General features: G+C 51.4%; 1 protein-coding gene and 1 long non-coding RNA gene across 2 annotated transcripts in view; both read right to left on the bottom strand.

The window, feature by feature from the left end:
• Nucleotides 1-11,621, bottom strand: part of LOC134615249 (mucin-2-like) — a 215,439-nt gene extending 203,818 nt beyond the window's left edge. Inside the window, exon 1 of the mRNA XM_063459735.1 lies at nt 10,933-11,621. Coding sequence (XP_063315805.1) covers nt 10,933-11,018 — 86 coding nt within the window. The 5' untranslated portion in view covers nt 11,019-11,621. The remainder of the gene's footprint in view (nt 1-10,932) is intronic.
• LOC134615268 (uncharacterized) lies at nt 8,201-8,677 on the bottom strand. The gene is made up of 3 exons (XR_010091289.1): nt 8,627-8,677; nt 8,518-8,591; nt 8,201-8,248 (listed from the first exon to the last, which is right to left on the bottom strand). It is a non-coding gene; the product is annotated as an uncharacterized LOC134615268 (long non-coding RNA).
• Nucleotides 11,622-16,006: the final 4,385 nt, after the last annotated feature.

Genomic DNA, 16,006 nt, shown 5'->3' on the forward strand with positions numbered 1-16,006 from the left:
CACTCCGTACAAGCACATTCCCAGCCACACCCCACTCACACTCAGTACAGCCCCACTCACACTGAGTACAGCCCCACTCACACTCCGTACAAGCACATTCCCAGCCACACCCCACTCACACTGAGTACAGCCACATTCCCAGCCACACCCCACTCACACTCAGTACACCCCCACTCACATTCAGAACAGCTCTGGCCATACCCCCACTCCCACCCCTAAAATTAAAGCGTCACACTTTTTGTGTGAAATGTTAGGTTTGATCTCCTCCTATAATGCCTCAGAGTGATGGGATGGGTTATATCAGCAGTTTCAGAATTCACAGATTGAAGATAGACCAGAAATCAATACTGTTACAGTTATAGTGTGTAAGACAAGGGGGAGATTTAATCAAGCTGTCCTTTACCCCATGGATGGCAATGCAGTATTTATATCACAAGCAGAACTAATTCCTTCTGTTTATCCCTTGTATTGGGGTGACCCCATTCCTAGAGACCTTATTGTAGGGGGCCAGGCGTGACCCTATTCCTAGCATGTCACCCGATAATAAGAGACCTTATTGTGGGGGGCCATTCCTAGCATGTCACCCGGTAATAAGAGACCTTATTGTGGGGGGCCAGGCGTGACCCTATTCCTAGCATGTCACCCGATAATAAGAGACCTTATTGTGGGGGGCCATTCCTAGCATGTCACCCGGTAATAAGAGACCTTATTGTGGGGGGCCAGGCGTGACCCTATTCCTAGCATGTCACCCGGTAATAAGAGACCTTATTGTGGGGGGCCAGGCGTGACCCCATTCCTAGCATGTCACCCGGTAATAAGAGACCTTATTGTGGGGGGCCAGGCGTGACCCCATTCCTAGCATGTCACCCGGTAATAAGATACCTTATTGTGGGGTGCCATTCCTAGCATGTCACCCGGTAATAAGAGACCTTATTGTGGGGTGCCATTCCTAGCATGTCACCCGGTAATTAGAGACCTTATTGTCTTATTGTCTGGCGGGCTGGGACGGTGGGCAGGGAGGCAATTGCCCCCCAGGCCGCCCTAAATCATTTTAAAACCGGCCGCTGCAGGGCTGATCCTAATGCTGCAGCCGCCTGAGCGCTCTCTAAAGAGCCTCAAGTGGCTGCAGCACTGCTTCTATCCTCACCTCCCCTTCCCTGTAGCGCGGCCAAGATCTTCTCCGGTCCGCAGTACCAGGCCGGACTAACAGGAAACAGAAACTCAGCGCGGTACAGGAGTTTCTGCTTCCTGTACCCGGCCGGACTGACAGGAAGTGCACACTGAGTGCACTTCCCCTTCCCTGGAGCTCGGCCACGCTACAGGGAAGGGGAGGGGAGGGGGGGGGAGTAAGAAGAACAGGGAAGGGGGGAGTAAGAAGAACAGGGGAGGGGGGGAGTAAGAAGAACAGGGGAGGGGGGAGTAAGAATAACGGGGGGGAGTAAGAAGAACAGGGGAGGGGGGAGTAAGAAGTACAGGGGAGGGGGGGGAGTAAGAAGAATGGGGGAGGGGGGAGTAAGAAGAACAGGGGGAGTAAGAAGAACAGGGGAAGGGGGTAAGAAGTACAGGGGAGGGGGGGAGTAAGAAGAACAGGGGAGGGGGGAGTAAGAAGAACGTGGGAGGGGGGAGTAAGAAGAACGGGGGGAGTAAGAAGAACAGGGGAGGGGGGAGTAACAAGTACAGGGGAGGGGGGAGTAAGAAGAACAGGGGGGGAGTAAGAAGAACATGGGAGGGGGAGTAAGAAGAACAGGGGAGGGGGGAGTAAGAAGAACAGGGGAGGGGGGAGTAAGAAGAACAGGGGAGGGGGAAGTAAGTAGAACAGGGGAGTAAGAAGAACAGGGGAGGGGGGAGTAAGAAGAACAGGGGAGGGGGGAGTAAGAAGAACAGGGGGGAGTAAGAAGTACAGGGGAGGGGGGAGTAAGAAGAACAGGGGGAGAGTAAGAAGAACAGGAGAGGGGGGAGTAAGAAGTACAGGGGAGGGGGGAGTAAGACGAACGGGGGGAGTAAGAAGAACGGGGGGGAGTAAGAAGAACAGGGGAGGGGGAGTAAGAAGAACAGGGGAGGGGGGAGTAAGAAGAACAGGGGGGGAGTAAGAAGTACAGGGGAGGGGGGGAGTAAGAAGAACAGGGGGGAGTAAGAAGAACAGGGGAGGGGGGGAGTAAGAAGTACAGGGGAGGGGGGAGTAAGACGAACGGGGGGAGTAAGAAGAACAGGGGAGGGGGGAGTAAGAAGAACAGGGGAGGGGGAGAGTAAGAAGAACAGGGGAGGGGGAGAGTAAGAAGAACAGGGGAGGGGAGTTAGAAGAACAGGGGAGGGGGTAAGAAGAACAGGGGAGGGGGGTAAGAAGAACAGTGGAGGCAGGGAGTAAGACGAACAGGGGAGAGGGAGAGTAAGAAGAACAGGGGAGGGGGGAGTAAGAAGAACAGGGGAGGGAGCGAGTAAGAAGAACAGGGGAGGGGGGAGTAAGAAGAAAAGGGGGAGTAAGAAGAACAGGGGAGGGGGGAGTAAGAAGAACAGGGGAGGGGGGAGTAAGAAGAACAGGGGAGGGAAGGGGGAGTAAGAAGAACAGGGGAGGGGGGAGTAAGAAGAACGGGGGGAGTTAGAAGAACAGTGGAGGGGGAGTAAGAAGAACAGGGGGAGTAAGAAGAACAGGGGAGGAGTAAGAAGAACGGGGGGGAGTAAGAAGAACAGGGGGATAGTAAGAAGAACAGGGGAGGGGGGTAAGAAGAACAGGGGGGGAGTAAGAAGAACAGGGGAGGAGTAAGAAGAACAGGGGAGGAGTAAGAAGAACAGGGGAGGGGGGGTAAGAAGAACAGGGGGGAGTAAGAAGAACAGCGGGGGAGTAAGAAGAACAGGGGGGGAGTAAGAAGAACAGGGGAGGGGGGAGTAAGAAGAACAGGGGAGGGGGGAGTAAGAAGAATGGGGGAGGGGGGAGTAAGAAGAACGGGGGGGAGTAAGAAGAACAGGGGAGGGGGGGTAAGAAGTACAGGGGAGGGGGGGAGTAAGAAGAACAGGGGGGAGTAAGAAGAGCAGGGGAGGGGGAGTAAGAAGAACGGGGGAGGGGGAGTAAGAAGAACGGGGGGGGAGTAAGAAGAACAGGGGAGGGGGAGTAACAAGTACAGGGGAGGGGGGAGTAAGAAGAACGGGGGGGTGTAAGAAGAACATCCGAGGGGGGAGTAAGAAGAACAGGGGAGGGGGGAGTAAGAAGAACAGGGGAGGGGGAAGTAAGAAGAACAGGGGAGGGGGGAGTAAGAAGTACAGGGGAGGGGGGAGTAAGACGAATGGGGGGAGTAAGAAGAACAGGGGGGAGTAAGAAGAACAGGGGAGGGGGGAGTAAGAAGAACAGGGGCGGGGGGGAGTAAGAAGTACAGGGGAGGGGGGGAGTAAGAAGAACAGGGGGGAGTAAGAAGAACAGGGGAGGGGGGGAGTAAGAAGTACAGGGGAGGGGGGAGTAAGACGAACGGGGGAGTAAGAAGAACAGGGGGGGAGTAAGAAGAACAGGGGAGGGGGGAGTAAGAAGAACAGGGGAGGGGGAGAGTAAGAAGAACAGGGGAGGGGAGTTAGAAGAACAGGGGAGGGGGTAAGAAGAACAGTGGAGGGAGGGAGTAAGAAGAACAGGGGAGGGGGGAGTAAGAAGAACAGGGGAGGGGGGGAGTAAGAAGAACAGGGGGGAGTAAGAAGAACAGGGGAGGGGGGAGTAAGAAGAACAGGGGAGAGGGAGAGTAAGAAGAACAGGGGAGGGGGTAGTAAGAAGAACAGGGGAGGGAGTAAGAAGAACAGGGGAGGGGGGAGTAAGAAGAACAGGGGGGAGTAAGAAGAACAGGGGAGGGGGGAGTAAGAAGAACAGGGGAGGGGGGAGTAAGAAGAACAGGGGAGGGGGGAGTAAGAAGAACAGGGGGGAGTAAGAAGTACAGGGGAGGGGGAGTAAGAAGAACAGGGGGAGAGTAAGAAGAACAGGAGAGGGGGGAGTAAGAAGTACAGGGGAGGGGGGAGTAAGACGAATGGGGGGAGTAAGAAGAACAGGGGGGAGTAAGAAGAACAGGGGAGGGGGGAGTAAGAAGAACAGGGGCGGGGGGGAGTAAGAAGTACAGGGGAGGGGGGGAGTAAGAAGAACAGGGGGGAGTAAGAAGAACAGGGGAGGGGGGGAGTAAGAAGTACAGGGGAGGGGGGAGTAAGACGAACGGGGGAGTAAGAAGAACAGGGGGGGAGTAAGAAGAACAGGGGAGGGGGGAGTAAGAAGAACAGGGGAGGGGGAGAGTAAGAAGAACAGGGGAGGGGAGTTAGAAGAACAGGGGAGGGGGTAAGAAGAACAGTGGAGGGAGGGAGTAAGAAGAACAGGGGAGGGGGGAGTAAGAAGAACAGGGGAGGGGGGGAGTAAGAAGAACAGGGGGGAGTAAGAAGAACAGGGGAGGGGGGAGTAAGAAGAACAGGGGAGAGGGAGAGTAAGAAGAACAGGGGAGGGGGTAGTAAGAAGAACAGGGGAGGGAGTAAGAAGAACAGGGGAGGGGGGAGTAAGAAGAACAGGGGGGAGTAAGAAGAACAGGGGAGGGGGGAGTAAGAAGAACAGGGGAGGGAAGGGGGGGTAAGAAGAACGGGGGGAGTAAGAAGAACAGGGGAGGGGGGAGTAAGAAGAACAGGGGGAGTAAGAAGAACAGGGGAGGAGTAAGAAGAACGGGGGAGTAAGAAGAACAGGGCGGGAGTAAGAAGAACAGGGGGGTAGTAAGAAGAACAGGGGAGGGGGGGTAAGAAGAACAGGGGAGGGGGGTTAAGAAGAACAGGGGGGGAGTAAGAAGAACAGGGGAGGAGTAAGAAGAACAGGGGAGGAGTAAGAAGAACAGGGGAGGGGGAGTAAGAAGGACAGGGGGGAGTAAGAAGAACAGCGGGGGAGTAAGAAGAACAGGGGAGGGGGGAGTAAGAAGAACAGGGGAGGGAGGAGTAAGAAGAACAGGGGAGGGGGGAGTAAGAAGAACAGGGGGGAGTAAGAAGAACAGGGGAGGAGTAAGAAGAACAGGGGAGGAGTAAGAAGAACACAGGGAGGAGGGGGTGAAGTAAGAAGAACACAGGGGGGGTAGTAAGGGTGAGGAGAAGGGGAGATGAGGAGAACGGGGAGGGGCTGAGAAGAACACAGGGAGGGGGAGGTGGCGAGGAGAACACAGGGAGGGTGGGTGGTGAGGAGAACACAGGGAGGGGGGAGGTGAGAAGAACAGGGAGGAGGGAGGTAAGGAGAACACAGGGAGGGGGAGGTGAGGAGGACACAGGGAGGAGGGGGATAAGAAGAACACGGGGGGTGAGGAAAAGGGGAGATGAGAAGAACACAGGGAGGGGGGAGGTGAGAAGAACACAGGTAGGGGTGAGTGAGGAGAACACATGGAGGGGGGGAGTGAGAAGAACACAGGGAGGCTGGAGGGGGGATGAGAAGAGCACAGGGAGGGAGGGTGAGAGGAGAGACCTCTAAGGGGCAGAGGAGAGCTCTAAGGGACAGAAGGGAGAGCTCTATAGTAGCTACTGATTAGCAGAACATCAATATCTGTTATAAAACCAGGAAAAGGTGTGCATGGATGGTGAACTGATTTGGTGGTGCAATGGGCCACTTGACTGCTTTTGCCCCCCAGGCCTAAGGCTGCCAGTCCTCCCCTGCTTATTGTGGGGTGACCCCATTCCTAGCATGTCACCCAGTAATAAGTTACCTTATTGTGGGGTGCCAGGGGTGACCCCATTCCTTGCATGTCACCCGGTAATAAGAGACCTTATTGTGGGGTGACCCCATTCCTAGCATGTCACCCGGTAATAAGAGACCTTATTGTGGGGTGCCATTCCTAGCATGTCACCCGGTAATAAGAGACCTTATTGTGGGGTGACCCCATTCCTAGCATGTCACCCAGTGATAAGAGACCTTATTGTGGGGTGCAAGGGGTGACCCTTATTCCTAGCATGTCACCCGGACCTTATTGTGGAGTTCCAGGGGTGACCCCATTCCTAGAATGTCACCCGGTAATAAGTTACCTTATTGTGGGGTGCCAGGGGTGACCCCATTCCTTGCATGTCACCCGGTAATAAGAGACCTTATTGTGGGGTGACCCCATTCCTAGCATGTCACCCGGTAACAAGAGACCTTATTGTGGGGTGCCATTCCTAGCATGTCACCCGGTAATAAGAGACCTTATTGTGGGGTGACCCCATTCCTAGCATGTCACCCAGTGATAAGAGACCTTATTGTGGGGTGCAAGGGGTGACCCTTATTCCTAGCATGTCACCCGGACCTTATTGTGGAGTTCCAGGGGTGACCCCATTTCTAGAATGTCACCCGGTAATAAGTTACCTTATTGTGGGGTGCCAGGGGTGACCCCATTCCTTGCATGTCACCCGGTAATAAGAGACCTTATTGTGGGGTGACCCCATTCCTAGCATGACACCCGGTAATAAGAGACCTTATTGTGGGGTGCCATTCCTAGCATGTCACCCGGTAATAAGAGACCTTATTGTTGGGTGACCCCATTCCTAGCATGTCACCCAGTGATAAGAGACCTTATTGTGGGGTGCAAGGGGTGACCCTTATTCCTAGCATGTCACCCGGTAATAAGAGACCTTATTGTGGGGTGCCAGGGGTGACCCCATTCCTAGCATGTCACCCGGTAATAAGAGACCTTATTGTGGGGTGCCAGGGGTGACCCCATTCCTAGCATGTCACCCGGTAATAAGAGACCTTATAGTGGGGTGCCAGGGGTGACCCCATTCCTAGCATGTCACCCAGTAATAAGATACCTTATTGTGGGGTGCCATTCCTAGCATGTCACCCGGTAATAAGAGACCTTATTGTGGGGTGACCCCATTCCTAGCATGTCACCCGGACCTTATTGTGGAGTTCCAGGGGTGACCCCATTCCTAGAATGTCACCCGGTAATAAGTTACCTTATTGTGGGGTGCCAGGGGTGACCCCATTCCTTGCATGTCACCCGGTAATAAGAGACCTTATTGTGGGGTGACCCCATTCCTAGCATGACACCCGGTAATAAGAGACCTTATTGTGGGGTGCCATTCCTAGCATGTCACCCGGTAATAAGAGACCTTATTGTGGGGTGACCCCATTCCTAGCATGTCACCCAGTGATAAGAGACCTTATTGTGGGGTGCAAGGGGTGACCCTTATTCCTAGCATGTCACCCGGTAATAAGAGACCTTATTGTGGGGTGCCAGGGGTGACCCCATTCCTAGCATGTCACCCGGTAATAAGAGACCTTATAGTGGGGTGCCAGGGGTGACCCCATTCCTAGCATGTCACCCAGTAATAAGATACCTTATTGTGGGGTGCCATTCCTAGCATGTCACCCAGTAATAAGAGACCTTATTGTTGGGGTGCCAGGGGTGACCCCATTCCTAGCATGTCACCCAGTAGTAAGAGACCTTATTGTGGGGTTCCAGGGGTGACCCCATTCCTAGCATGTCACCCAGTAATAAGAGACCTTATTGTGGGGGGCAGGGGTGACCCCATTCCTAGCATGTCACCCAGTAATAAGAGACCTTATTGTGGGGGGCAGGGGTGACCCCATTCCTAGCATGTCACCCAGTAATAAGAGACCTTATTGTGGGGTGCCAGGGGTGACCCTACCTCACAGTATTAGTGAAGATAAGGAAGACGGCTTACATAACCTACAGGGGAAAAAAGTGGAATAAATTCAGTATTAATGTTTTCTTCCATCAGGTCCTTTAAATCCACATATTGTGCCCAGGAAATAGCGCCTACCCTATAAATCAATTAAGAAATCAAATATGTTAATCCAGAGACTGGAAGGAAGAAGAAATGTCAACTAACTGGAAGGTAGTAGCATTTATATGGCACAGTGGTAACATGTAAACCCAGCCAATCATAACTTAGCACTAAGATCATAAAGGAACATCTACACCACCATCTAGACCTAGAGCATCTACACCTGGACATCACAATCTAGACCTAGAGCATCCACACCTGTACACCACCATCTAGACCTCGAGCATCTACACCTGGACACCACCATCTAGACCTACAGCATCCACACCTGGACACCAACATCTACACCACCGTCTAGACCTAGAGCATCTACACCTGGGCATCACCATCTAGACCTACAGCATCCACACCTGGACACCAACATCTAGACCTAGAATCTCTATACCTGGACACCAACATCTACACCACCATCTAGATCTAGAGCATTTACACCTGGACACCACCTTCTAGACCTCGAGCATCTACACCTGGACACCACCATCTAGACCTACAGCATCCACACCTGGACACCAACATCTACACCACCGTCTAGACCCTCACCTCACATCCACCTCACATCCACACCTGGACACCAACATCTACACCACCATCTACACCTGGGCATCACCATCTAGACCTACAGCATCCACACCTGGACACCAACATCTAGACCTAGAATCTCTATACCTGGACACCAACATCTACACCACCATCTAGATCTAGAGCATTTACACCTGGACACCACCTTCTAGACCTCAAGCATCTACACCTGGACACCACCATCTAGACCTACAGCATCCACACCTGGACACCAACATCTACACCACCGTCTAGACCTAGAGCATCTACACCTGGACAACACCATCTAGACCTAGAATCTCTATACCTGGACACCAACATCTACACCACCATCTAGATCTACAGCATCTATACCTGGACACCACCTTCTAGACCAAGAGCATCTAGTGTGAGGGTAATTCAGTCAGGATAGATTGGTCAGGGAAGGGGTAACTCAGTCAAGGTAGCTAAGTCAGGGTGAGGGTAACTCAGTCAGGGTGAGGGTAACTCAGTCAGGGTGAAGGTAACTCAGTCAGGGTGAGGGTAACTCAGTCAGGGTGAGGGTAACTCAGTCAGGGTGACGGTAAGTCAGTCAGGGTGAGGGTAGCTCAGTCAGGGTGAGGGTAGCTCAGTCAGAGTGAGGGTAGCTCAGTCAGGATGAGGGTAGCTCAGTCAAAGTAGCTCAGTCAGGGTGAGAGTTAGTCAGTCAGGGTGATGGTAACTCAGTCAGGGTGAGGGTAGATCAGTCAGGATGAGGGTAGCTCAGTCAGGGTGAGGGTAAGTCAGTCAGGGTGAGGGTAGCTCAGTCAGGGTGAGGGTTGCTCAGTCAGGGTGAGAGTAGCTCAGTCAGGGTGAGGGTAAGTCAGTCAGGGTGAGAGTAGCTCAGTCAGGGTGAGGGTAGCTCAGTCAGGGTGAGGGTAAGTCAGTCAGGGTGAGGGTAGCTCAGTCAGGGTGAGGATAAGTCAGTCAGGGTGAGGGTAAGTCAGTCAGGGTGAGGGTAAGTCAGTCAGGGTGAGGGTAGCTCAGTCAGGGTGGGGGTAAGTCAGTCAGGGTGAGGGTAGCTCAGTTAGGGTAACTCAGTCAGTGTGAGGGTAGATCAGTCATGGTGAGGGTAAGTCAGTCAGGGTGAGGGTAAGTCAGTCAGGGTGAGGGTAAGTCAGTCAGGGTGAGGGTAAGTCAGTCAGGGTGAGGGTAAGTCAGTCAGGGTGAGGGTAGCTCAGTCAGGGTGAGGGTAAGTCAGTCAGGGTGAGGGTAGCTCAGTCAGGGTGAGGGTAACTCAGTCAGGGTGAGGGTAGCTCAGTCAGGCTGAGGGTAGCTCAGTCAGGGTGAGGGTAAGTCAGTCAGGGTGAGGGTAAGTCAGTCAAGGTGAGGGTAGCTCAGTCAGGCTGAGGGTAGCTCAGTCAGGGTGATGGTAAGTCAGTCAGGGTGAGGGTAGCTCAGTCAGGTTGAGGGTAGCTCAGTCAGGGTGAGGGTAGCTCAGTCAGGGTGATGGTAAGTCAGTCAGGTTGAGGGTAGCTCAGTCAGGTTGAGGGTAGCTCAGTCAGGGTGAGGGTAGCTCAGTCAGGTTGAGGGTAGCTCAGTCAGGGTGAGGGTAAGTCAGTCAGGGTGAGGGTAAGTCAGTCAGGGTGAGGGTAGCTCAGTCAGGGTGAGGGTAGCTCAGTCAGGCTGAGGGTAGCTCAGTCAGGGTGATGGTAAGTCAGTCAGGGTGAGGGTAAGTCAGTCAGGGTGAGGGTAGCTCAGTCAGGTTGAGGGTAGCTCAGTCAGGGTGAGGGTAAGTCAGTCAGGGTGAGGGTAAGTCAGTCAGGGTGAGGGTAAGTCAGTCAGGCTGAGGGTAGCTCAGTCAGGGTGACGGTAGCTCAGTCATGTTGGGGGTAAGTCAGTCAGGGTGACGGTAGCTCAGTCAGGGTGAGGGTATGTCAGTCAGGGTGAGGGTAAGTCAGTCAGGCTGAGGGTAGCTCAGTCAGGGTGAGGGTATGTCAGTCAGGGTGAGGGTAAGTCAGTCAGGCTGAGGGTAGCTCAGTCAGGGTGAGGGTAAGTCAGTCAGGGTGAGGTTAAGTCAGTTAGGGTGACGGTAGCTCAGTCATGTTGGGGGTAAGTCAGTCAGGGTGACGGTAGCTCAGTCAGGGTGAGGGTAAGTCAGTCAGGGTGAGAGTAAGTCAGTTAGGGTGAGGGTAGCTCAGTCATGTTGGGGGTAAGTCAGTCAGGGTGACGGTAGCTCAGTCAGGGTGAGGGTAAGTCAGTTAGGGTGAGGGTAAGTCAGTTAGGGTGAGGGTAGCTCAGTCATGTTGGGGGTAAGTCAGTCAGGGTGACGGTAGCTCAGTCAGGGTGAGGGTAGCTCAGTCAGGGTGAGGGTAAGTCAGTAAGGGTGAGGGTAGCTCAGTCATGTTGAGGGTAAGTCAGTCAGGCTGAGGGTAGCTCAGTCAGGGTGAGGGTAAGTCAGTCAGGGTGAGGGTAAGTCAGTTAGGGTGAGGGTAGCTTTTAGATATTTAATCTGTCCTATGACATGAATTCCCTCACACTCAGCTCAGTCTGCCCTTTATCCATTCACTCACCTTGGTCTCACACTCATTCATTTATTCTTGCTATTAGACTCTAGCTGAGTGTGCACTCCTCTCTCCCTCTGTGTTCACTCACCAGTTAGTGGAGCTCCTGTCGTTGAGTATATCCTCCTTGGCAGTGAGTAGCGACAAGCTGTAAGTGTCCAGGTTAATGGGATTCATAGTGAGTCCACGGCAGAGTCCACACTCACTGTCCCTGTTACTCACACTCACTGTCTGTTACTCACACTCACTGTCCCTGTTACTCACACTCACTGTCTGTTACTTACACTCACTGTCTGTTACTCACACTCACTGTCTGTTACTCACACTCACTGTCCCTGTTACTCACACTCACTGTCTGTTACTCACACTCACTGTCTGTTACTCACACTCACTGTCTGTAACTCACACTCACTGTCCCTGTTACTCACACTCACTATCTGTTACTCACACTCACTTTCTGTTACTCACACTCACTGTCTCTGTAACTCACACTCACTGTCTGTTACTCACACTCACTGTCTGTTACTTACACTCACTGTCTGTTACCCACACTCACTGTCCCTGTTACTCACACTCACTGTCTGTTACTCACACTCACTGTCCCTGTTACTCACACTCACTGTCTGTTACTCACACTCACTGTCTGTTACTCACACTCACTGTCTCTGTAACTCACACTCACTCCCTGTCACTTCCTGGCAGGGACTCTCACTCTAACAATCCCTGTTACTTAGCAAGTAGCACTCAGTCCTCACTGGATATCGGTCCTCCTTTCTTCATGCCCCCCTCCTCCCTCCATCCTCCCATCACATCCTCCTCCTTCTCTCCTCCTCCCTCCATCCTCCCATCACATCCTCCTCCTTCTCTCCTCCTATCCCTCTCACACTCACCTCCTCCTTCTCTCCTCCTAGCCCTCTCACACTCACCTCCTCCTCCCCTTCCGAATCCACTTTCTTTGTGAACTTTGCAGTTAGTTTGACTTTCGCTTTCTCAAGGTGCCCCTTAAGGCTTCCTTTCCCACACTCTAACACCTCCCTCCCCTCTCTCTCCCCCCCCTCTCCCTCCTCCTCTCTCTCTGTCTCTCTCTTCCCCCTCCCTCTCCCCTCTTTCTGTCTTTCTCTTCCCCTCTCTCCCTGTCTCTCTTTCCACCCTCTTTCTGTCTTTCTCTTCCCCTCTCTCTCTCTCTGTCTCTCACTTCCCCCTCTCTCTCCCTCCCTTTCTGTATCTCTATTTCACTCTCTCTCTCCCTCTTTGCCTATCTATATTTCTTGCTCTCTCTGTTTCTCTCTCTCTATCCCTCCTATCGCTCTCCTTCTCCCCCATGTCCCCCTATATCAATTTATATCTAACAGGGCTATTTACTAAAGACTAACTGGCCCCATATAGAATCCAGTGTGGTACAATAGATGATGCATGCCTGCCCGAATGAGCTTACAATCTAAACACTGCTTAAAGATTGCACTAATAGTCAGCACGCAAATAGTTATTATAAACATTCAACATTAAGCCCTGCACTCAGACTCCCACTACTCCTGGGCGGTAGCAATGACAATAGTACACAACAGCCCCAATGCATACAATGAAAACCAAAGAAAATATTTACTTGGGCACTATCCGAAATCCAGTTTTTTTAGTATGACTCCAATGGCCATTAGATGTAAGCTCAGCGGCCTCGTCAATGTAAAACCTCTGAGGTGAGTACTATGCTAACAATAGCCCCTCTCTGTCCTCATTAGAGACATTAGCAGCAAGGTGAATTGTTAGCGCATGACTTGACGTGGCAGGTGGGCTTACACTTTAATGGCCATTGGAGTGATACTAAAAAGCTCCAGTTATTTGGTATCAGACTGGATGTGAGGTGGAAAGGTGAAGCCAGCCTTAAATATAACTGTAGGACAGCGAGCTTGCAAGGATGGGGTGATACGGGTACATCAACTTGCAGGGAGAGTGGAAGCAGAGGATCAGTATTATGAGGAGAAATAAGAGGAAGCTCCGTTTTAGAGAGACATCCAGTCACAGATGGTAGGAAGGCATCCGGTGTCACGCGTTAGGAGAGAGGGGTGAGATCAGGGGAGGAGAGATAGGTCTCGGTGCGTGTCATCAGCATACAGGTGGTAGCGGAATCTAAACTAATGAATACGTTTACCAAGAGTTGTTCCAGAAGCTTTAATGAGAAAGTGGGGCAGGGATTTGCGGCAATAGTAAGAAGGGGAGGACGGGTCAAGAGAGGCTTTTTTAAACAGGTTCAACAGTAGCATGTTTAAAGGGTGCAGGGGCAATGTCAGAAGAGGGATATGCGTTACGTATGGCACTAGGCAAGGGAAAAAGAGATCCAAATAAGTGAGATGGGATGTGTGGTGGGGAGACAGGGAAGGATAAGTGTAGCCACCTCCTGTTCAGTAGCAAGATAGAAGTCCTTAAGGTGGGAAATGCATGGCCCAGGTGCAATTGGGAGAGAGAGAGAGAGAGAGAGAGAGAGAGAGAGAGGAGTGAAGGGGTAATTATTTCCTTAACTTGATAAGCTTGTGTGTAACATAGCATGCAAAGCTATTAGCTAAAAGGTTAGCTTGGGGGAGAGAAAGAGGCCGGGGATTGCGTGAACATAACTTACGAGAGAGAAAAAATATGATTGTTAACCAAGAATGAATTTATAATGGAGAAAGTTTGACAAGGTGCGAGACTTCCTCCAGCAGCCTTCAGCTGGACGGGAGCATATCTGCAGGTAGCAGGTCGACTTGCACGGTTGGAGGTGTGTCCTCATTGAGGTGCATGTTTGGAGCAAGGACGCAGAATCCAGTGCAAAGGTGAGGATACTGTGCAGAAAGCTAGAGAGGGACAGGAGAAGGTAGGGATGGACAAGAATTGAGAATGAGCGGCAGCTGACAGTTGCTTGAGGTCAAGAGAATTAAGGTTCCTCCTGAGTTGAGGTCGAGTACTAGCCAATTTTGATAGCCCAAGGGAAGAAGTAATTAAAAGATGGTTTGAGGCTACTGAGGTCAATGGTGGGTTAATTGAAATGTGGAAGTCCCCAAGAATTAGAGAAGGCATATTACCAAGAATCAACATGGTTAATGAAGAGAAGAGGGTAACCAAGTAAGTAGTGAAAAACTGCAATGTTTGCAGAGATGGGTTTGAACAGGTGAATTGAGTGAACTTCAAATGAGGAGAAGGAAAAGGTAGGGGAGAATGGGTGCTTTAACCCCTTAAGGACACATGACATGATTCCCTTTTATTCCAGAAGTTGGTCCTTAAGGGGTTAAGGAGCAGTGGGGTGAAAGCAGAAACTGTGGCAGCCGCTCGGTAAGGGACACGAGTCTCCCCGCCAATGTCGTTCATTTCCCCCTCTTAATATCTCCGTCAGCGCCGTAATCAGTGATTATAGCCTTTCCCCCATACATAAGCCGAGACTTAATGCTGGGAGTATGTCTGTGTTACGACACTCACCGACAGGGGAATGAAGCCGCCGTTTAGTCGATAACCCGCTTTCTCCAGAAATGCAATTTTAGTCCAGCCGATCGTAAAATGCCCGAACAGAGTATACGAACGTGTTAACTCCCGATCAGCAATCCATCCGAAATCCTTTCACAGCTAGAAATAAACGAAAACGCTGTCCCAATAGTAAATCCCTCCACAAACGAGACAAAGCTCCGTCTTGAAGGTCAAACAGGAATGTGTTTAATGGGGGCTACCTGCCCGGTATTTATGCGGGTCTCCACAAGGTGGACACTCCCCTAGGGGACCTTGTGGAAGACTGTAAAACATATTGGACAGTAGCCAATCGCAGTGGCTTGAATATAAGCCCTTCCCATTTTACCCAGCAATCCTTCTTCTCTATCCCGGAGATAATTAGGAAGAAACCTAAATATCTCCACGGATAGAGACCATCACCATTTTAAAACATAATAAGAAAATTACAATAAAATACATAAAGTCAGAAATACCGATTGCATATGGTTCGTGTAACGTATCCCCAGATAGCCTGGATCTGAGGGCATATTCCTACCGAATAGTGCCCAGATCCGATGTACATAGTTCAATCGCCATGGAGTCAAAGTCTCTCACAAGTCTTTCGGTATACGAATGACTCCATGGGACGGCTACCTGGGTGAAGTCCATACGAAGGATAGAAACTCCCGAACTAACCGGTGTTCGTACGCCTCAATGAAATAGAAGGTGGGCGGCAGCCTCCAGCGGTGTTCGGCAGATAAAGTATCCGTTTTTAGTTCCATAGGTTTTGCACCGAACACCGCTGATTCTCCTCGTGTCCCAAAATGACCGCCGCCTCGTGGTCGGCATACGAACGACGACCACCCGTACGAATGGAATGGAGAGGTGTCTGCGGTTAACCGCAACGTTCTAATTGTGGTCAAGGTGTTAACAAGCAGCACACTCCTCTCCTGGGTGGCCGTTTGTTCGGTAGTTTCAATCGGTACTAGGGGAAACAGACGAACAAGGGCATACGGACAGGAAATCCATGAAATCAGGGCAAACAGACGAACCAGCAATATAAGTCTATACAGATGGGTTCGTCACAGTCTGGTTTTATTCAGTTCAGCATGGTTATTTATACACAGACTACCAGCATGGGGTCCCTATTCATTATACAGAGATCCCGCCCTAGTGCCTCTGTGTCTGAGAGATAATTTAATTATTGTTCATTAAACCTATTATCCGAGCTCCCGTGTTGGTAAAATAGCGCCTGGATCCATGAAGAATTGACCAAATGCCACCGGCTCCAAAAAGCGATCTTGTGCCGGAAAGAGAAGGGTTGTAAAACCGAGGGTCAAGATAACTGGGAGAGGGAAATGACCGCGGCCGGGCCAGAGTTCCAGGAGTGTTACAAATAAGTCCCACTAAAGTCTTGGCTGTTTTTGTACTCTGGTTTGTGGGAAGAAAGCTTTTTGTCTGTTGGCCTGGAGGGAAATGTGATGTGAGCCAGGGGTAGGGGCAAAGGGGTTTGTGGAAGACAACAGGGAATATTTAGCAGACAATACTGAGGGCATTGTTCCTGGAATGGGCATAAGTGATGGGGTATTCTGTCACAGAAACCCTACCCTTAATTAAAAAAAAAAACCTTGGTGGGTCAAGGGCTAACAGTGTGGTGGCTGGCTTGCGCTTGATACCCAACTGGATCACTAAAAATAAAAAGTATGAAGTAATGGCCC

This window comes from Pelobates fuscus, chromosome 6 (genome assembly GCF_036172605.1).
Source record: "Pelobates fuscus isolate aPelFus1 chromosome 6, aPelFus1.pri, whole genome shotgun sequence".
NCBI lineage: Eukaryota > Metazoa > Chordata > Amphibia > Anura > Pelobatidae > Pelobates > Pelobates fuscus.